At 37.3% G+C, this 21,670-nt stretch overlaps 1 protein-coding gene across 2 annotated transcripts in view; it reads left to right on the top strand.

Annotated features, from left to right (window-relative positions):
- The first annotated feature begins 546 nt into the window (after nucleotides 1-546).
- Nucleotides 547-21,670, top strand: part of TFB1M (transcription factor B1, mitochondrial) — a 66,886-nt gene continuing 45,762 nt past the window's right edge. The window contains exons 1-3 of one of the 2 annotated variants that reach the window (XM_064598266.1): nucleotides 547-753; nucleotides 3,658-3,809; nucleotides 20,678-20,786. In XM_064598266.1, coding sequence (XP_064454336.1) covers nucleotides 621-753; nucleotides 3,658-3,809; nucleotides 20,678-20,786 — 394 coding nt within the window. In that variant the 5' untranslated portion in view covers nucleotides 547-620. The remainder of the gene's footprint in view (nucleotides 754-3,657; nucleotides 3,810-20,677; nucleotides 20,787-21,670) is intronic. The other variant, XM_045865793.3, reaches the window with a different exon arrangement.

The raw sequence follows: 21,670 nt of genomic DNA, 5'->3' as shown, positions 1-21,670 counted from the left end.
ATAAATAAAATCTTTAAAAAAAAAAAAAAAAAAAAGATAGATATGTCCATTTTACAGGTGAAAAACTAAGGAAGAAAGAAGTTAGAAACCTGCCATCCGGCACCTACAATGCTAACGTTCTAAAAACATCTACCATAAGAGAAAATCGTTAGCAACCAATAGCGTTGCCTCTATCATTAGCTTTCCCACAATTATCCAGAGAGTAAATTAGGCACGTCTATCCGCCGGGAGAATGCACAAGGGTGTTGCTAGGCTCCTCGGTCCTCTGCTCCGCCCCTCCGCGTTCCTGTCCAGGCCCCGCCTCGCCCCGCCCCCGGGGCCGCTCTGGCCACCGCCCACCCAGGAGAGACCCCGCCCTCCCCGCGCCTCCACACCCTGAAGGGCGAAAAGCAGCGCGTACCCAGCCTGCACTGCGCCTAGCGAGACGCAGCGCATGCGCTCTGGGTGCGCCCAGATTTCCTGTCTGTCCACTGCGCTTCCGGCGAGGTATATCCGACCAATAAGGTCGGCTCGGAGGTGGGCCTTAATGCTCCCCGCTCCCGCCCCCCTTTCCTTCCGTGGATGATTTAAGAGCAGCGCTAAAAGTCCGCGGTGAGGCTTGGACGGTTCCGCGGGGCGTTATGGCTGCTTCTGGGACGCTGAGCGCTTTTCGTCTCCCGCCGTTGCCCACGATTCGAGAAATCATTAAGTTATTCAGGCTGCAAGCAGCGAAGCAGCTATCCCAGAATTTTCTCCTGGACTTGAAGCTGACAGGTGGCTGGCTGTCTTCTCAGTGCTCCCCCTCATCTCCGGGGACGTGGGCCGGGGGTTTCGCGCGGACCCTGTGGGCGGGTGTCTGGTGTCAGGCAGTGTGCAGCGGGCCACAGGTCAGGTCCTTCTACCGCTTTGTGCTGAAAGAACCCGGAGCACCGCCCCGGAGACGCGTGGAATGAGTTGTTCGCCCGCAGAATGGCGTGCTCGCGGGCGTTTGCTGCGGGCGAGGGAAGGCAGGTTATGTAGACGTCGAGCAGACACTAGGGGAGGCAGGGGTCGCGCATCATGAAAGGCGGTTGTGGAAATTCGAATCTCGGTGTGTTAGCACTGAAAGCGTACTGCATGTGTGACTAGTTTTGTTTTCCATGCAATTTAAAGCTACCAGAATTTAAATTAGTGCGGGGAGTTTTTCAATAACACGTCGAGAAAGAATCACTCGTGGGATTACGTTATTTAAACGTTTACTTGTTGAATCCAAAACCCTCGAGGCGCAAATATTCAGTAAATACGTATCAGACAAGCTACAATGTGCTGGTACTGGAGATGCAGTTCGGGAGTGAACAAGGCCAGGCCTGTCGTCAGGGAGCTTACATTTTTAGTGAGTTTACATTTCCACCCTTTATTTTAAGTCACTTTTATGAGGCAAAATTTACGTGCAATAAAATGACCCAGTTAAAAGAGCACAGTTTGGTGAGTTTTGACAGACACACGCATTCGCTTAACCGCTGCCCCCATTTCTTGGTGATACTTTCTTCTAAAAGGTGAGGTTGCAAGAATAACATGTATTGTAAGTATGTCCACTAATTTACTGTTGGAGTATTTACTGTATTTGAGGTTTTCATATTTAATTCCACTTTGGCCCCTCATGAGAAGCTGAAAAGATCAGTAAATCATACCCAAAAAGTTCATTTTCAGTTAAATGAAGTATAGTCCACAAACCATGAATAACATGTTTTATTTCTTGGATGTGGAGTCTTTATTCTGCTGGTAGAAATATGATTTTGGGTAAAATAGCTTAACTAAGCTTCAGTTTCTCACTTGTTAATTGGAGGAAAGCCCCTACTGCAAGAACTTTAAAGGGTTACCCACCTCTAAAATTCTTTAGTTCTAGGAGTAACTAGAATCAGCCTTGTCTGCAAGTCGTTAGTCACATTTTGCAGGTATAAAGCACCATTCTTAAGACGGAAAATACAGGTCTTTATATTTTTAATGTAGAAAAAAATCCTTCATTTATAGTATCATGTGTGCGCCTTTATTCACTCTCAGGAGTAAATTCGGGAACCCAAGGGAAGGGAGATTAAAGTATTTGTCTGAGGTGAGAAGCTCAGGTGGGAGCAGATGCTTCCTGAATTGACAGTGCCTTTTTGATACTCATTTGTATTTGAATGTGCCTGAAAAGTTTGAGGGCAGAGCCCCTGACCTCTCAACTATACTAGCTCTCCATTTAGGAAAATGAGAATATTAAATTCATAATGCCTGTGCTTAAGGTATCAATTCTATTCCTTCTAAAAGGCATTGTTCTGGAGTGGAGGAAGGATTGCTTTAGAATTTACACCTGAGCTGGAGTCCCTTCTCCTCCATTTGCTTTCTAGATGACCTTGCGCAAATCAAACAATAGACAAGGAAATTGAAAAGTTCAGAGAAGTTAAATTGGGATAGTAGTTCTTAATGTGTTGGAAGGATTGGAAGAATTGTGAGATGCAAGTGAGAAAGCATGTAAAGCACCTAAAACAAATGGTTGGTGAGCATATTACTAATTCCCTCCCAGCACCAGTTAAAAGACAAAACTATTTTAGGGTGGCTCAGTCGGTTTAGTGTCCCACTCTTGATTTCTGCTCAGGTCATGATCTTGGGGTGGTGAGATTGAGCCCAGCATGGGGCTCCACGCTCAGCGGGGAGTCTGCTTGAGATTCCTTCTCCCTCTGCCCCTCCCCCTCACTCTTTCTCTAAAATAAATCTTAAAAAAAAAAAAAAGACAATTATTTTTGCCTTTAAGCCTACAAAAATGGTAGTATACATCTCTGAACACGGCAAAGAAGTGCTGGTATGTTTTCAGTGGCTAAATTTCCACTATCGCAGGAGGCCCAGTTACTTGGATTTTAGTATCTCAGTCGGTAAGACCAGCCCATTATGTTTTTCCAGAAGTGATAATTGGTTGCAATGAATCCTCAATATTTTTCATGATTTCTTAAGCTCTGTTAACTTAGAGGTTGATTAATTTAAAATACTAACTTTTCCATATCAATTTGCATATTTGCAAAGCTTTAAACACCTCCACTGGTAAGTTTAACTTTTTCCTAAAAATTACCAAGAATCTAAATTTCTGCTAGTCCTATGAGTAGAGTAGGAAGGAACAAGTAGGTAAGAACTTGTTGCTGTGGCCTTATTGACCAACTAGATGTCTGTAGGTAAAAATGAAACTACCAACACTATTTTGCTTTGGGATTTCAAACTAGCAGCATTGGAAATTCTGAATGTAAAACTAGTTTTACTTACTCAAATATTCAGTATTTGGCAACTATAGAGAGATGGTGCATGCTCACCTGGTCAGTTCTTAGGAATTGATTGATTGGTTTGGTGGAGGAACAGATAGAAAATACAGTATTAACTATATAATTGATTGGTTTGGTGGAGGAACAGATAGAAAATACGGTATTAACTATATTTAAGTTAGGAAGTTTGTTATGATAATCCTATTTTTGTTAAGGGACTGACGATACAGATAAACTGTTGTGGTAGAATAGGGAACGGCCACTATATATTGGTTTAGGTTAAGAGTTAAATAATCAGACAAATATGGTGTAAAGGATTAGTTGAGTAATGGTTGATAAGAATTTATGGAGATTATTGTTAAATTTTGTACATTGAAATTTATCAAGACAATTAAAACATTCTTTTTTCTAGATAAAATCGTAAGGAAAGCTGGGAATCTGACAAATGCTTATGTTTATGAAGTGGGCCCTGGGCCAGGGGGAATCACAAGATCCATTCTCAATGCCAATGTTGCTGAACTTTTGGTGGTTGAAAAGGATAGTCGATTTATTCCTGGATTACAGGTAAGATACTTAAAATGTCTTCTTTAGGAGGCAAAAAAACGATTTAAATCTTCAGGCCATGATTCTTAAACCTCAGGATATCCCAAGGATTATATAGGTTGCTCTTCAAACTGCAGATCTCCGAACCCCTTTCCAGAGATTCTGATTCCATAGTTTGGAGAGGTCTAGGAATTGCATTTTTTTTTTTTTAAACTTTTTGAGTTTTTGTTGTTTTTGTTTTGTTTGTTTTTTAAGATTTTTATTTATGTATTTGACAGAGAGAGCACAAGCAGCGAGAGCAGCAGGCAGAGGGAGAGAGGGAGAAGCAGGCTCACTGAGCAGGGAGCCCCATGCGGGGCTTGATCCCAGGACCCTGGGATCATGACCTGAGCTGAAGGCAGATGCTTAACGACTGAGCCACCCAGGTGCCCCTAGGAGTTGCGTTTCTTTTTTTTTTTTTTTAAGATTTTATTTATTCATTTGAGACACAGAGGTAGAGAGAGAGGGAGAGGGAGAAGCAGGCTCCCCTGCTGAGCCAGGAGCCTGACGCGGGGCTTGATCCGAGGAGCCTAGGATCATGACCCGAGCTGAAGGCAGATGCTTAACCATCTGAGCCAACCAGGTGCCCCAGGAATTGCATTTCTAGCAAGCATCCCAGCATGGTCTGTTGACCGCTACCTGAATAAACCTGCGTTATGCGTCAATGCTAGACAAACTTGTTGCTTTGTGTGATCTTTTTTTTAATAGCCATGCATGTTCTGGCCCATTCCTTCAAAAATAAGTAAATAATGCCAATAATGACTTAGTTACTGGCATGATTTATGAGAACTTCATTTAGATTCAGAAAATCATTTCTACAAGCAAAAAATGGAGAAAACATATGCTTTTTAAAGAGATTAATTGTTGGGGCGCCTGGGTGGCTCAGTTGGTTAAGCGACTGCCTTCGGCTCAGGTCATGATCCTGGAGTCCCTGGATCGAGTCCCGCATCGGGCTCCCTGCTCAGCAGGGAGTCTGCTTCTCCCTCTGATCCTCCCCCCTCTCATGCTCTCTCTCTCTGTCTCATTCTCTCTCTCAAATAAATAAATAAAATCTTTAAAAAAAAAAATAAAGAGATTAATTGTTAAGCTTAAGCGTTTGGTAAGAACTTAAGTGAAGAAATGAAGTTGTACCACTGTACACATAGATTTAAGATGAGGTTTGAATGAAGTGATACATGCATCTTTAAAACAGTAGGTGCCATTGTTATATGAGAAATATTTGAGGGAACTGGGCATGTTTCAGTTGGAGAAGAGGAGCCTTGGATGAGGGGATTCATAGCTGTCTCTGAAAAGGTGGCAGTGAAGAGGATAGCTTATTTTGATTTCTAAAAAAAGAACTAATACTAATAGGTGGGAAATGAGGGAGGCTGATGTGGATTTAAAATAAGGAGGGATTTATATTTTTTAAATGGTGGCAAACAGTGAAACCCATTATGTCAGGGATTTTGTAAAGGCAATTCTTCACAGGGGGGCACTTAATGACTAAAGGGCCTTTGTTTGATTCCTCTGTAATTCTAAAACTTTAGAAGAGCCCTTAGCCTTTGGCTTAGATGAATAGCAATTTATTTTGTGAGTCCAACAGAATAATAAAAGTTATCTGCATTATTACTTTCACACAAGAGACAAATTGGTTTAAAATTAGTACAGTCTAATGCTTGTATGTGCAATAATTGAAAAAGGTTTCATTTCTACCAGAACAGTTTGAGGAAATTTGTTTGAAAATCTAGGGCCTTGTATGCATGCAACTGATTTTTTTTTTTTTTTTTTTTTTAAAGAAACCTAGTGATTTCTTTCTTCTTATTGGGCTACATTTTGTTTTATGCTTTAAAAAAATTATATAATATTTAGTTTTATCTAATTTTACCACTCTATTGACAGAATTAGTTTCAGATTTATAACTATTTTGGGATTCTCATACGGTACATATTCCTTGATGTGGAATTTTAATAGTGATTTTTGCTTTGAACTACTTTCTTCTTTGAAGAACTGTATCTCACTTAGAGGTGAAAGTGGGAATATCTTATTTTTGGTGAGATCATGAGGTAATGAAAAGAAGCTGAATAACACTATGTAATTCCCTTTAGGTTTTTTCATCTAGCCCTTTCTGGACATGGGGAATACTCATCTGACATTTTTGCACTTGAAGAGACTTCCTAACCCTCAATCTTACCATCTGTTATACATAATTCTTTCTCATGAGGCAAGGAGGTGAATCAAATTTCTGTTCATCCCCACCTGAATTTACATTTTCTCTTTTCCTAATCTCATCTAAGCTCTTTGAAGACAGACTATTTAAAAGGCAACTACACGCTTCTCTTTTCAGCTGCCCCACCAAGACCCTGCACTCCTAACCCCTGCCTTGTTTTATTTGTCTCATTAGATTGATCATCTGATACACTATATTTTCTTACTTGTTGTCTGTCTTACCCCTCTGGAATGTCAGTGCCAAGGTCATGGAGATTTTTGTGTGTTTTGTTCTCTGTTCTGTCTACCACATGTAACTGTGGCTGGCATGTAGCAGGTGTTCAATAATGTCTTCTATGGGAAAATAAAACGTTGACTAATGTATATGTATCTAATTAACCAACTAAATATGTCATTTAATAGTGAAAATGAATAATTGTGCAGCATTGATTATTAAAAAGTTTTGTGCTCTTTTTTCTAAATATAAAGATTTATTTCCAGGTAAATTGTTCTGTAAGAAATGTGTATTTGTCTTATCTGTTTCTGTAGAAGCAAAATTAATTCTTAGTGTCCTATATTGCAGGAAAGGAATTTGCCTTAAAAAGAAATGTTGGGTACTAAAAATCAAATAGATTTCTTTTTCCTATAAAGAATGTTTCAATATGTAAAACCACTTTCATTTAGAGGTACTAAATTAATCATAAAACTTAATAAAGGCAAAAGGAGTGATCTATTTTAAGGATTCCATTTTAGTGGTTTCTGAGCTAATAGAATTACTTTTTAAAGAAATTGTAATAATTTATAAAATGTCTTCTAGCTGAAACTACGTCATTTGTATCCTAATCCAATTCTTATGATATCCTCGTGAGGCATCTTAGGGTTTTAGGGGAAAGAACATAGTGCTAACATACAGGCTTCATCATCAGCATGTTGTAAAGTAAAAAAACATGTCTCTTCTAGTATGTGAACACATAATAGGATAGTTTTGTGGTAAAGAACACAGACTTAAGTGTCAGATTGTCTGGTTTTGACTCTGGCCTCTGTCATTTACTGGTTATGTCTCCGGGCAGGTAACTATGTCCTCTGTGCCTCAGTTTGCTCATAGGATTGTAATGAGGATTAAATTAATGCCTCATACTTAGTTAAGCACTCAATATAATTTTCGATGTAAATAATTATTGTCCCTCTGCCTTGGGCATCTGTTAATTAAGGATTAATCAGGAGACTGCTTATCTGGAAAGAGGTATAGGAGAACTGTAAAGTTATTCCTTTGGAACACTAGAATATAAATCCCCAGTGCTGTGGAAACGTTGGAGCTTTCTCCCAACTCCTCAAGTTAGCATTGGACATCTGTGGTTTCTTTCTCTTAATGTTGTAGCATTCTCTTGTGATTGTGCATTTTTAGGTTTGTTTTTTTTTATTATTTTTTAGTTGCTTATTGTTGTTACATTTTTATGGCTGGGTGGATTCTCTGTGCTTTGGAGGGGAGTGAGATTTTTTGGTACCTCAGGGTTCTGAGGTTTTGTTCTTCCGCCCATTTCTGAACTGGAGAGAACAATGTAAGTAATACATTCTCCTTGAAGTAAATAATCTGGGTTCTTCATTTTTTTTCCTGTTTGTTATTAATATATAAAATCTTTAAAACAATCGTATTTATGGAGGGCTTACTGCACTAAGTACTTTGTTTTACAGCTTTATTGAGTATTATTGATGTGCAGTAAACTGCACATGTTAGAAGTACACAGATTACCGAATTTTGACAAATAAAATCTCCTGAAACCATCACCACAATCGAGATAATGAACATCCATCACCTTCAAGATTCCTCATTTTCCTTTACAATCCATCCCCCCCTCCTCCCCTTCCCTATCTTCAGACAACCATTGTTCTGTTTTGTCACTATAGGCTATTTCCCATTTTTTTTAGAATTTTATATAAATGGAATCGTACAGTATATGCTCTTTTTTATCTTATGTCTTTTACTGAGCATAAGTATTTTGAGAATCATCCATGTTGGGGTGTTTATCAATAGTTTGATTTTTTTTTTATTGCTGATTAGTATTCCATTGTATGGGTATGCCAAGCTTATAAATCCATTCACTAGTTGATGGACTTTGGGTTGTTTTCATTTTTTGGCAGTTATGTATAGAGCTATATCATTAACATTCACATGCAAGTCTTTGTGTGAATATATACTTTTATTTCTCTTGAGAAAAGAATTAGATGTGGAGTGTCTGTGTGTTATGGTAGGTGTATGTTAAACTTTTTATGAAACTACCAAACTTTTATAAAGTGGCTGTAGCATTTAACATTCCGTCCAGCTATGCATGAGAGTTCCCTTAACTTCACACGCTTCTCACACTTGGTATGGTTAATCTTTTAAATGGTAACCATTCAAATGAGCATATAGTAGTATCTTAATGTGGTTTTTATTTGCATTTTCCTGATCAGAAATACTGGACATATTTTCTTAAGATTTATTTATGTTTAGAAAGAGAGTGTGAGGGGGGCCAGAGGGAGAAGGAAAGAGAAAATCCTCAAGCACACAACCCACTGAGTGCAGAGCCCATTGTGGGGCTTGATCCCAGGACCCTGAGATCATGACCTGAGCTGAAAGCAAAAGTCAGCCGCTTAACCCACTGAGCCGCCCAGGTGCCCCTGGACATATTTTCATGTGTTTATTTGCCATGTGTATATCTTCTTTGGAAAATTGTGCGAGCATTTCTTGTTTTGTCTTCGTATTGCTGTATTGTAGGAAATCTTTATATATTTTGTCAGATACATGTTTTGTAGTACTTTCTACTCAAACGGGATTTACCTTTTCATTTTTGACATTTAACAGTGTCTTTGAAAGAGTAAACTTAGTTTTAATGAAGTACAGTTTATCAGTTTTTCCTTTTGAATGTGATGCTTTTTGCATCTTATGTTAAAAAAATAATTGTTAAAACAAGAACTAAGAATTTCCATGTTTTCTTCTAGATGTTTTATAGTTCAAGTTTTTCATGTAGGTTTATGATAAATTTTGAGTTACCTTTTGTGTGTAGTGTGAGGAAGGAGTAGAGGTTCATTTTTTTTCCATCATTTGTTGAAAATGTTATCTTTTCCTCATTGAATTGCCTTGCTCCTATTGTCAAAAATCAACTGGTCTTATAAATGGTGGTCTGTTTCTGGACTTCCAGTTCTCTTCTGTTGATATAAGTCTGTTTTTTTCACTGAGACCAACCTGTATTGATTACCATAGCTTTATAGTAAGACTTGACAGCCGGTAATTTAAGTCTTCTGACCTTACCTTTCTTTCCAAAATTGTTTTGGCCTATTCTGTAAGTCCTTTACATTTCCATATAGTTTTAAAATTAGGTCATCAATTTCCTTTTTTTTTTTTTTTCTTAAAGCCTTCTGGGACTTTGATTAGGATTGGACTAAAACTGGGCGCCTGGGTGGCTCAGTTGGTTGGGCGACTGCTTTCGGCTCAGGTCATGGTCCTGGAGTCCCGGGATCGAGTCCCGCATCGGGCTCCCTGCTCGGCGGGGAGTCTGCTTCTCCCTCTGACCTTCCTCCTTCTCATGCTCTCTCTCATTCTCTCTCTCTCAAATAAATGAATAAAAATCTTTAAAAAAAAAAAAAAGGATTGGACTAAAACTATAGATCACTGTAAGGAGAACTGGCATCTTAATGGCATAAGCTTCTGATTTGTAAACATGGTATGTCTCCCTGTTTATTTAGGTTTTCTTCAGTTTCTCTCAACAGTGTTTCGTAGTTCTAAGTATGCAAGTCTTGCACATCTTTTGTCAAATTTACCCCTAACTATGTCCTATTTTTTGATGCCATTGTACTTGGTTTTTAGTTTTGATTTCCATTTGTTTGTTGCTCCTGTGTAGAAATACCATCTGTTTTGAGGTGGAGTTTGTGTCCTGCAACCTTGCTGTGCTCACTTCTTTGTGGCTATTTTGTAGATTTCTTAAGATTGTCTGCATGTGTTATCATTTCATCTGCAATAAAGACCGTTTTTACCTTCTCCATTTCACTATCTTTGCCTCTGTTTCTTCTTGTCTTGGCTAGAATCTCCAGTATAATGTTGAGCAGAAAACTAGGAGTAGACCTCCTTGCCTATCCCTGATCTCAGGGGGAAAGCATTCAGACTTTTACCATTGAGTATGATGTTAGTTGTAAGTTTTTCCTGGATCTCCTTTTTCGGATCTGTTCCTAATTTGCTGAGAGGTCGTGGTGCTTTGTTTGGTTTTTGTTTTTGTTTTAAATAATGGATGTTGAGTTTGCAGAAATACTTTTTCTGAGTTTATTGAGATAATCATATGGCTTTTTTTTTTTTTTTTTTTAGTTAATATGGTGAATTATTTTTTTTCTAATGGTAAACCAACCATCTGTAGAATCTTCGGTTATATCCTCTCTCTCATTCCTGATATTGGTAAATTGTGTGTGTCTCTTTTTTTCTGATCAGTCTGGCTGCATATTGGTGAACTTTATTGATCTTCTCAAAAAAGAACAACAAAAAAAGCTCTTGATCTCATTGATCTTTCTGTCTTGGGTTCCGTTTTCTATTTCATTGATTTCTGCTCTGAAATCTTTATGTTATTCTGTTTCCTTGAGGTTTACTTTGTTCTTTCTATAGTTTTTTAAGGTGGAAGCTGAGGTGGTTTCTTTGAAGTCCTTTCTTATTTTCTTATAGGTGTTTAGTGCTATAAATATCCCTCTCAGTACAACCTGAGCAGAATCCCACAAATTTTGATAGGTTGTGTTTTCATTTTCATTCATTCACAATGAATGAAATTTACTAATTTTTAACTTTAAATTTTTTTGAGATATTAGACCTAAAGACTTCTGAAAGAAGTTCAGAATTCCCATATAAACCTTCAACTCCAATTTCCCTTTTTATTTCTTATTTGACTTGTTGGGTTACTTAGATGTGTATCATTTAGCTTGTAAATTTTGGTGTTTTTCAGATATCTTTCTGTTATTAGTTTTTCATTCCATTGTGATCAGAGAACATACTTTGCATGACTTGAGTAATTTTAATTTATAGTTTTATGGTATACATATGGTTTGTCTTGGTAAGTGTTCCTTATGCATTTGAAAAGAATATGCATTGTGCTGAAAAGAATGTATTCCCCCCTGGGGTGCCTGGGTGGCTCAGTCGTTAAGCATCTGCCTTCAGCTCAGGTCATGATCCCAGGGTCTGGGTTCAAGCCCCACATCTGGCTCCCACTCTGCAGGAAGCCTGCTTTCCCTCTCCCACTCCCTCTGCTTGTGTTCCCTCTCTGGCTGTGTCTCTCTCTGTCAAATAAATAAATACAATCTTAAAAAAAAAAAAAATGTATTCCCCTGTAAGGATATGCATTTTGGTGAAAAGGATACGCATTCTTCTGTTGTTGGATGCTACAGAAATTTCAGTTAGGTCAAGTTGGGGTTATTCAAGTCTTCTATGTGAGTTCCTACTTGTTCTATTAAGAGAAGGGTATTGAAATCTCCAGTTCTAACTGCGGGCTTGTCTGTCTCCTTACAGTTCTATCCGTTTTTCTTTCATCTATTTTGAAGCACTGTTGTTAGTTGCATAAACATTTAGGACGGTTATGTCTTTGTGATGAATTGGTTCCTCTGTCCTTATGAAATGATCTCCATGATCCCTGGTGATATTCTTTCCTCTAAAATCTACCTTGATAGTATAGCCATTCCAGCTTTCTTTTGATTAATGTTAGAGTGATAAAGTTTTTCATCCTTTTTATTTGTGTCTTTATATTTAAAGTGGATTTCTTGTAGGCAGCATATAACTGGGTCTTGCTTTTTTCTCATCAATCTGATCATCTCTGCCTTCTGTATTAGTTTTCTATTGTTGCTGTAAAAAATTACCACAAATGCAATAGCTTAAAATGACACAAATTTATTCTTTTATAGTTCTGGGGATGAGACGTCTAAAATGAAGGTCAGTAGGGCTCTATTGCCTTTTTCAGCTTCTGGAGGCCACCTGCATTTATTAGTCCCTGAACCTCTTGCTTCTATATCTACTATTGACTTTAATCCTTCTGCCTCACTCTTATTAAGGTCTGTGTGATTGATTATGTTGGGTCCACCCAGATAATCTAGGATAATCTCCCCATCTTGTGATCTTTAATTTAATCACATCTGCAATGTCCTTTTTACCATGTAAGGTAATATAGTCACAGGGATTAGGATGTGGACATCTTTGTGGGGCTAGTATTCAGCCTGCTGCAATTTTTATCTATAACTCTGTTTTACTATTTTAGTAATTTATTGATGGTATATGGTTGTACATCTTTAACATATCCCAATTTACCTTCAAGTAATAAAATACCACTTTATATATATCATACAAATCTTACAATAGTGTATTTGTATTTCTCCTTGCAGGCCTTTGTACTGTTGTCATACATTGTACTTCTCCATACGTTGTAAAGTTCACAAGACAATGTTATTTTTGTTTTAAAAGTCAATTCTATATTAAAGATTTCAATACAGTTGACTTTTGAACAGTGTGGTGGTTAGGGGTGCTAACTCCCACATACTTGAAAATCCATGTATAACTTTGGACTCCCCAGAAACTTAACTACTAAAGTCTACTGTTAACTAGAAGCCTTACCAATAACCAATCAATTAATGCATACTTTGTATGTTACTTGTGTTATGTGCTGTATTCTTATAATAAAGTAAGCTAGAGAAAGGAAATGTTATTAAGAAAATCATAAGGAAGGGCACCTGGATGGTTCAGTCAGTTAGGCATCTGACTCTTGGTTTCAGCTCCGGTCCTGATCTCAGCATGGAGTCTGCTTGTCCCTCTCCCTCTGATCCTCCCCTTGTGTGCACACACGCTCTCTCTCTCAAAATCTTCAAAAAAAAAAACATAAGGAAGAGAGAATATATTTACAGTACTGTAAGAAATCTGCATATAAGTGGACTGACCAGTGCTGTCAAACCCTGTTGTTAAAGGGTCAACTATAATAAGAAACAATGTTACGTATTTACCCATTTGGTTACCATTTTTTTTTTGTATTAAGTAGATTCCATGCCCAGCATGGAGCCCAACCCCAGGCTTGAACTCACGACCCTGAGATCAAGACCTGAGCTGAAATCAACAGTTGGACACTCAACCAACTGAGCCACCCAGATGCCCCCCATATGGTTCCTATTTTGAGTGCTCCCTCATCCATATTTCCACTTAGTATTATTTTCTTCCTACCTGAAATACTTTCTTTAGCATTTTTTGTAACTGTGGATCTGTCGGTGACAGAACTTTCAGTGTTTGTATGTCTAAAAAAGTGTTTTATTTTGCCTTTGTGTTTGAAAAACATACTGGCAGTTTATTTTCTTTCAGTAGTCGAAAAATATTGCTCCGCTGTCTTCTCATTTCATTGTTTCTGACAAGAAATCTGTTGTCATTCTTATCTTTGCCCCTCTGCCTTTTTTCTCTGGCTTCTTTTAAGATTCACTCTCTATCACTGGTTTTGAGCAATTTCGTGATGAGTGCACCTTGCTGTCCTTTTCTTCATGTTTCTTTTGTGTGGGGCTCCTTGAGCTTCATGGATCTGCAGGATTTCCTGCTGTCCAGCGTCTGAAAACTGTTGTTCATCTATTTTGTCCATTTTTATCTGTTTAAACCAGAAGAGACTACCTGGTCTTTTATACTCCATCTTAGAGTAAGAAGCTCTAGGAGTCTTCTTAATTATTATGTGCTTATTTCATGGAATTGTGGAGACAGTAAGTCATGATTATTGTTAGTATCACCTCTGGGTTTTATAATAGGTAAACTGATTATTTCTACTTGACAGGCAGGATAGAAAGCTCACAGGATTGGTGTCAGATCTCAGAAACAGCACATACTAGCTTTGTGATCTTGAGCTTGCAATTGAACCACTTTTAGCTTCAGCTTTCTCATCTGCAGCATGGGAATAATAGCTATCATTTGTGATCCTTGCGAGGATAGATGGAAATTTATGTAAAGAGATTGGCATGTAAAGAGCCTGGCATATTGCCAGTATTCAGTAAATGGTTGCTATTATAGTGATGCCCCTTCTCTGTCATCTTATAAATGGATATATAAATAATTTAGTCATCCTGACAAAAGGAACTGTTTTTCAACAGAGATAATAAAACTTGTAAATTCTTTCATCTCTAGCAAATTTTACAAAAGAAAAGATTGCCTGACTTTCTGCTGTGACATGATTACATACTTCACCCATTACTTACTTGATATAGCTACAGCTGTAGTTAATCAAAACTCAGCAAATAAGTAAAAGGTGGCCTACAGCCAAAATGATTTCCTAGTCCATTAGAAATTAAAAGTACGGAGATCAATGCTAGAGGCAGACCCACTGACAACAGCAAGAAGTAACAGTGATTACTGTGGCAGAAAAGCTATAAAAAGCAAACATAAAAACTAAAAAAAAAAAAAAAAAATTGCTCAGTAGTAAGGGATCATAACCATTGAAGCCGTTACTCTACAGGCAACAGTGACCCTGGTCATCAAGAAAAGGGTGAAACTGGGTTCACTGTTCTCAACTTAAGGAAGAGAATTGTGTGATATTGTAGGAAGGATTCTATCTATAAGTTCTTTTTTTTTCTTTTCACAAGTTTTTTATTGAACTACAATTAACATAGTTTTGTATTAGTTTCAGGTGGACAGTATAATCAGCAATTCTATACATTTCCCAGTGCTCATCAAGATAATGTACTCTTAATTCTCTTTATCTGTTTCACCTCTTCCCCCACCCAGCTCCCCTCTGCAATGACTAGTTCTCTATATTTAAGATTCTGATTCTTCTGTTTTTCTCTTTTCTGTTTGTTTTGTTCTTTAAATTCCACATATAAGTGAAATCATATGGTATTTGTCTTTCTCTGCCTGACTTATTTTACTTAGCATTATATCCCCTAGGTCCATCTATGTTGCTGCAAATGTGAAGATTTCATTCTTTTTTATGCCTGAGTAATATTTCATATATATACACCACATCTTCTTTATCCATTCACCTATCCATGGACACATGGGCTGCTTCCATATCTTTTCTATTGTAAATAATGCTGCAGGAAACAAGGAGGTGCATATATCTTTTCAAATTAGTGTTTTAATTTTTTGGAGGTAAATACCCAGTAGTGGAATTACTGGATTTTATGGTAATTGTATTTTTAATATTTGAGGAACTGTTTTCCACAGTGGCTATACCAATTTGCATTCCCACCAACAGTACACAGGATTCCTTTTTCTCCACATCCTCACCAACACCTGTTATTTCTTGTGTTTTTTATTTTATCCATTCTGATGGGTATAAAGTGATATATCACTGGTTTTGATGTGCCTTTCTCTGATTAGTGATGTTGAGCATCTTTTCATGTCTGTTGACCACCTATATGTCTTCTTTGGAAAATGTTTACTGAGGTCCTTTGCCTATTTTTTAATATAATTTGTTTTTCTTGGTGTTGAGTTGTAGAAGTTCCTTATATATTTTGGATATTATTTTTGGTTGATGTTTTCTTTCACTCTGCAAAAGCTCTTTATTTTGGTTAGTCCCAGTAGTTTAATTTTGCTTTTGTTTCCCTTGCCTGAGGAGATGTATCTAGAAAAAATGTTTTTATGGCCAGTGTCAAAGGAATTACTGCCTGTGTTTTCTTCTAGGGGTTTTGCGGTTTCAAGTCTCACATTTAGATCTTTAATCCATTTTAAGTTTATTTTTATGTATGATGTAAGAAAGTGGTAGAGTTTCATTCTTTTGCATGTAGCTGTCAGTTTTCCAGCACCATTTGTTGAAGAGACCATCTTTTTCCCCATGATATATTCTTGCCTCCTTTGTCAAAGATTAATTGACCAAAGAAGCATGGTTTTATTTCTGGGCTCTCTATTCTGCTCCATTAATCTCTGTGCCTGTTTTGTTTTTTGTGGGTTTTTTTGCCAGCACCATACTATTTTGATTACTATAACTTTGCAGTATATCTGGAAATCTGGGATTGTGTTACCTCCAGCTTTGTTCTTTTTCAAGTTTGCTTTGGTTATTTGCAGTCTTTTGTGGTTCAGTATAAATTTTAGGGTAATTTGTACTAGTTCTGTGAAAAATGTTGGTATTTTGATAGGGATTGCATTGAACCTGGAGATTGCTTTGGGTAGTATGGACATTTTAGCAATGTTGACTCTTCCTTTCCACTTGTGTCATCTTCAATTTTTTCATCAGTGTTTTCATAGTTTTCGGAGTATGGGTCTTTCACCTCCTTGGTTAAGTTTATTCCTAGGCATTTTGTTATTTTGGGTGCAATTATAAATGGGATTGTTTCGTTAATTTTTCTTTCTGCTGCTTCATTGTTATTCATTAAAAAATCATTCACCTTGATCAACTGGGATTTATTCCAGGAATGCAGGGGTGGTTCAGTATTCGCTAATCAATGTGATACATGACATTAATAAGAGAAAGTATAAAAAATGAACATATGATCCTAGATGCAGAGAAAGCATTTGACAAAGAACAACATCCATTCATGATAAAAAGTCAACAAAATAGGTTTAGAGGGAACATACCTCGACATGATATTATGAAAAACCCACAGCTAATGTCATACTCAGTAGTGGAAAACTGAGAGCTTTTCCTCTAAGATCAGGAACAAGACAAGTATGTCCATTCTCCCCATTTTTATTTGTTACATTACTGGAAGTCGTAGCCATAGCAACTGGACAAGAAAAAGATAGGACACGATACTACGTAAGTTTCTTTTTAAGAAATGTTAACCGCTGGTTGAATAGAAAGTTTACTAAATCAAATCTCTAAATCCTTGATGAGGCTGAGTAAATTAATTTCTGCTATACGTGTTTGGGTCCTGTTTAAAAAACAAAACAAGTTGACTTTTTGAAATCATGCTGTAATCTTCACCTTAAAGAAAAGTCTATTATAACATTGTCTTAAATTCTTTTGAATAATAGCATTAGTCTTTTTTATGTGTTCTTTAGAAGAATACAAATTTTGTCTTTCACCTATCATGTTCTGTATTACAGATTCTTTCTCATATAGTTTGCCTAACACTTTTGCACAGCACTTCAACAATGTTTGGGTTCCTACTATGTAGCAAGTCAGGAAGAAGGTAATATCACCAGGCTGTGTAATTAATGCTTTAGCTCACTGTACAGTGCTGGTTGCCATGAGCCCCTCATGATGAGAAGGTGGCATGAAACATACAAAATGACCAGTCAATATAGTTCTTTGTTCTCAAGGAATTTCTAGTTGTGTCTAAGTTCTAAGAGTTGAATAAATTATTTCCTCATCAGATTAGATCACCAACAAATTACCTAGGTGGACCATAGTAACTTGCCCCCTGTGGAAAAGCCATCTCGAAGACCTTGACTTAGAAGAGAGAGTTTTTTTAAATCACCAAAGGAAGAATTCTCCTGCATTTGTTTCCTCATTTTTATTAAAGGCATTCGCCATTATTTTGTTCCCTGTATCCCTTAAAACTTAATGCTACAAAAAAACTATTTTCTCTCTTGGGGATTTAGTATAATTATTTCCAGTAGAGACTAAGAATTCTGTAATTCAGTATATAAATTGCGAGTTAACACCTCTAGGATTTATATACATGCTTTTCCTTTTCATGGTTTGGTTTTCTGTTTCTTCTTTTACAGCCTTAGCTAATGAATGCCTTTTACTCTAAGCTGACTTAAATCTCATTTTGGAAGGATATAGGATTGAAAACTAAAATAAAAATGATAGAACAATTTAAGAGTGTCTGTAAAAATACTCATTTGGCTGTAATCAAGTGCTTGCATTCATAGTAGGCTGTGCCTTTGAGCACATTATGAGCTAACACCATCAGGGTTTTAAAGTGTAATGTAGCAGTGTTCTTGAAGGACTATAACAGTGATGTTTCCCACCTCTCCACCATCCCCCAAATATTGTCAGGATAATGAAAACATTTTCTCTATTAGTGGTTGGTTAGAAAGTGTTCATGTGTCATTGCTGAATATCATTAGGTGTTTAAATGGCTGTTGTCTGTAATTATACTATAATTTCAGTTTGTATAGTGTTTTTTTCCCCCCATAATTGTTTCAAGGACTTCACTTAAAGCTGTGGTCACCAGTATTCATTCCTTCTGCAGTGGGGAGTCTGAAAGGGGAAGATCAAGCTACAGAGTGGTCTTAAAAGATGTACCTTTTAAAGAAGGGGAGGATTTGCTTTGTCATTGACTGAGATTTAAGCCTGAAGGGGCATCCAAAAGAAATAGGGTAGAAATGCAACTTTAAATCTAGGAAAGGAAGGTTAATGTGTGTTATATCAGTTTTCTGGTATGCAGCTATATGTGTCATTGTAGAAAAAAATGAACATTTCAAACGTGGTTATCAGAGCATGTGTATTAATGCCAAAGAGCCAAATTTACATTGTTTTGTTGTAGTCTTAATTACTAATTACTTTATTACTTTCTATATATTGATATCATGAAGCATAAGCTTTTAGTTCTTCTGCCTCTCTGTTTTTGGTATGCTAATTTGTTTTAATTATGTGAAGCATAATTATAGAAAAAAACAAATTCTTCATTGATAGTAAATGCTATCAATAAATACAGTTTTTATATAGTAAGAGCCTGTCCCACAGAGAGCTAGCTCCTTTTTTATTCATAGTGTATTGAGGGTATTATGTTTTTGATGATTTATTGTCTGGAACTCATCAGATTAAGTTTTAGCAAATCTTGGTAATTTAAAATAATCCATAAGTACATTAATATCAGAAGTACGCAGTTATTTTTGGTAAACTGCCATGATGAAACATACCAAACTAGATGATTCCCAAATTGAAAATGTTAAGCTTCTTACCAATATAAGCATTTGAGCTCTGAATTTCTGAAATGTTACTTATATAATTCTACCTGATTTATCAGTGAAATAAATCTTTGCAAGTTTCTTGACCTTACAGATTTTGGGACCCTCAAATCTCGGTCTGGGAGGGGAAGTTTCCAGTTTTATAGTTGGTCATTCACTTATAAAAAAATGTGAAGCACCTACTGTGTGCTGTTGTAGCTGCAAGGGACATTAAAGTAGATGAGAAACAGATACTACGCCTAAGGAGCATATGCTATTACATGGGAAAGAAGCCTCTCTGTACACAGTCGCAATATAGTATGTTATAAATGCTGTAAAGAAGCATATGCGAGGCACAGCATTAACCCAAAGGCAGGAGTAATCTACAAACTGGGTGCCTTGGTCCAGGGTCTCCTCTCTGGCTTCTGTGATATTTCTTTCATCCTTCCTATCAGTTGCCAGAATTAGGCAAGGGAAGGGTTAGTAGAGAGAATCAGCTTTAATTGAGCTAGAGAAGTAAGGGGTGCTCAGGGCAGAAGTTCCCTGATTTGGAGCCAAGGGTGTCTGAGCTCCTTGAGGTGAGACTTGATGTGGAAAGAGGGTCACCTCTTCCTTAAAATCTACATTAGCAGGGATGTTTGTTCTCATCGATTGCATTCACTCCTGCATTTTAAACTTTGTAAGCGTCAGGGACTGCATCTGGGTTGGGATTTTGGGGTTTTTTGTTGTTGTTGTTGTTTTAAGCCAAGGACTTTAAGAATAAGTTTTGTGTTGGGTACAGGAGCCCTTAAAGCAATACAAATATATAGATGGCTTAGCTTCAAGGCTCTTTTCAGATGGGTGCCAACACTTTAGTACTGTGAGAGCATTTCTTAAGGTATGGTGCTAAGGTGGATAAAATGAAGAAAAATAAGAAAGAAAAGGGTACTTCCCCCCCGCCTTTTTTTTTCCTTTTATACTTAGACTAAAGCAAGAGGAATGAAAACAAGTGGTTGGAAAGTAGAAATAGGCTGGAAGGTAGCTCTTGGTAAAACATGCAGGATAGTTCATTCATTAGGTTGAAAGTGCCTGTGGATCAAGAAATAGTAAGATTAGGAATGTCAGGGGAGTGTCTCAGGGTGCCACGTGTAGCTTGGCAATGACAAATGACTTTCTACTTGGTTTGAATCTACTGGTAGATTAGGTTATAGCTCTTGATAATATGTAAAATTCTTTATATGTATTTAGGCTATAAAGATTTATTGAATTAAGTTCATCTTTATGATTTATTCCCAAATAGTTCTCAATATTATAATGTCCTTAGTCTATAATTTAAAAACACTGGAAATAGAGGGGTACCTGAGTCGCTCAGTCGGTTAAGCCTTCCACTCAGCTCATAATCTCCAGGTCCTAGGATGGAGCTCTGAGTCAGGCTCCCTGCTGTTTCTCTCTCTCCCTCCCTCTGCCCCTACTCCCTGCTCATTCTCTCTCTCTCTCAAATAAAAATCTTTAAAAAAAAAAAAAAAAAAACCTTGCAGATAGGAGTTGAGTTTTTGCTAAATCTGTACAGAAATGCAAGTTATTCTGGGGGTCAGAATTATGTTAATATATCATTTGTGAAATCATAAGCTATTGCTCTACTATAATCTGTTACCATCACGGGTCATTCATATGTGTTAGAAATGAAACACCATGATTGTCTATTACAGTAGACACGGTGTACTCATAGTTCATTAGTGATCACTCTTAGTCTCTGCCTTTTCATACTGATTTAATGATGCACAGATCTGAAGTAAAAAATATATATAGAGAGAGAGTGTGTGTGTGTGTGTGTGTGTGTGTTTCACTATCCTCTAAAGTATGAGCTCGTTTTATTGACCTTTTTGTAAATTAGATGCTTTCTGATGCAGCACCTGGAAAACTGAGAATTGTCCATGGAGATGTATTGACATTTAAGATAGAAAGGGCTTTTCCAGGAAGTCTTAAAAGACAGTGGGAGGATGGTAAGTGATTTTGGGTTGTTTTCTTATTTTCTTTTATTATTTATAGTACAAATATTTATGTTGTTATATGTTACAAATGTTATTATGCATTTATATTAAATATTACCAGAACAGAATTAAATAGGTGGTATGCATTGTAATTTTTTCTACTTTTTTCCAAAGTAATAAATCTAATTCCTTTTTTTAAATTCTAATTTACTTGTCTCATGTTTTTTAAATGTTCAGAATTCTCTTCAAATAAACTTGCTATTTTTATGATACCATATAAGGATGGGATAAACTATGAACTGTTAACTTTTTCCAAATGGTGAAAAAAAGAAATGTTTCAGTAAACCACACCCATCTAATTTCCACGGTCTCCCATTCAGTGACCAGCCAAGGCACTCTTCATCTGTAGACTGTTTATTGGGTACCTGCTGTGTGCCAGCTCGTTGGGACACATAGATAGGTGAGGTGTATTACTTGCCTGTGAAACCCTTCGGAGCAGATGCAGGTGCTGCTGTGCGCCTCCATCTAACTGCCTCCTGTCTCCGGCCTCTCCACGGCCAGGCTTCTTCAGAGAGGTCGGCACTGCCTGTCTCCACCTTCCAACATGCCATTCTCTTCAAAGCACACTGACTCCAGGTTTCCAGCCTTGCCCCAGCCATGCTGGAGTCACACTGACCTCCTAATTTCCTCTTCAAACCTTATCTGACTGAGCTCTCAGGCATTTATGTGACTGTTGCCTACTCTCTTCCAAAAGTTATCTCTGCTCCTGCCTTCCCTGATACCAGGTTCTTCTGTTCTTCCTTTTACATTGTGTGAGCTTTCTCTAGCTATTCTTTGCTGGTGGTTATTTTTCTACCCACCTCTTAGATGTTCCTGAGATTTTTCTTTTTTGAGCA

This window comes from Mirounga angustirostris, unplaced genomic scaffold (genome assembly GCF_029215605.1).
Source record: "Mirounga angustirostris isolate CCGP_5_RB_7025 unplaced genomic scaffold, mMirAng1.0.hap1 SCAF_8, whole genome shotgun sequence".
NCBI lineage: Eukaryota > Metazoa > Chordata > Mammalia > Carnivora > Phocidae > Mirounga > Mirounga angustirostris.
The sequence above is the reverse complement of the archived record's forward strand: the minus strand, read 5'-3'. Positions and strand labels throughout refer to the sequence as shown.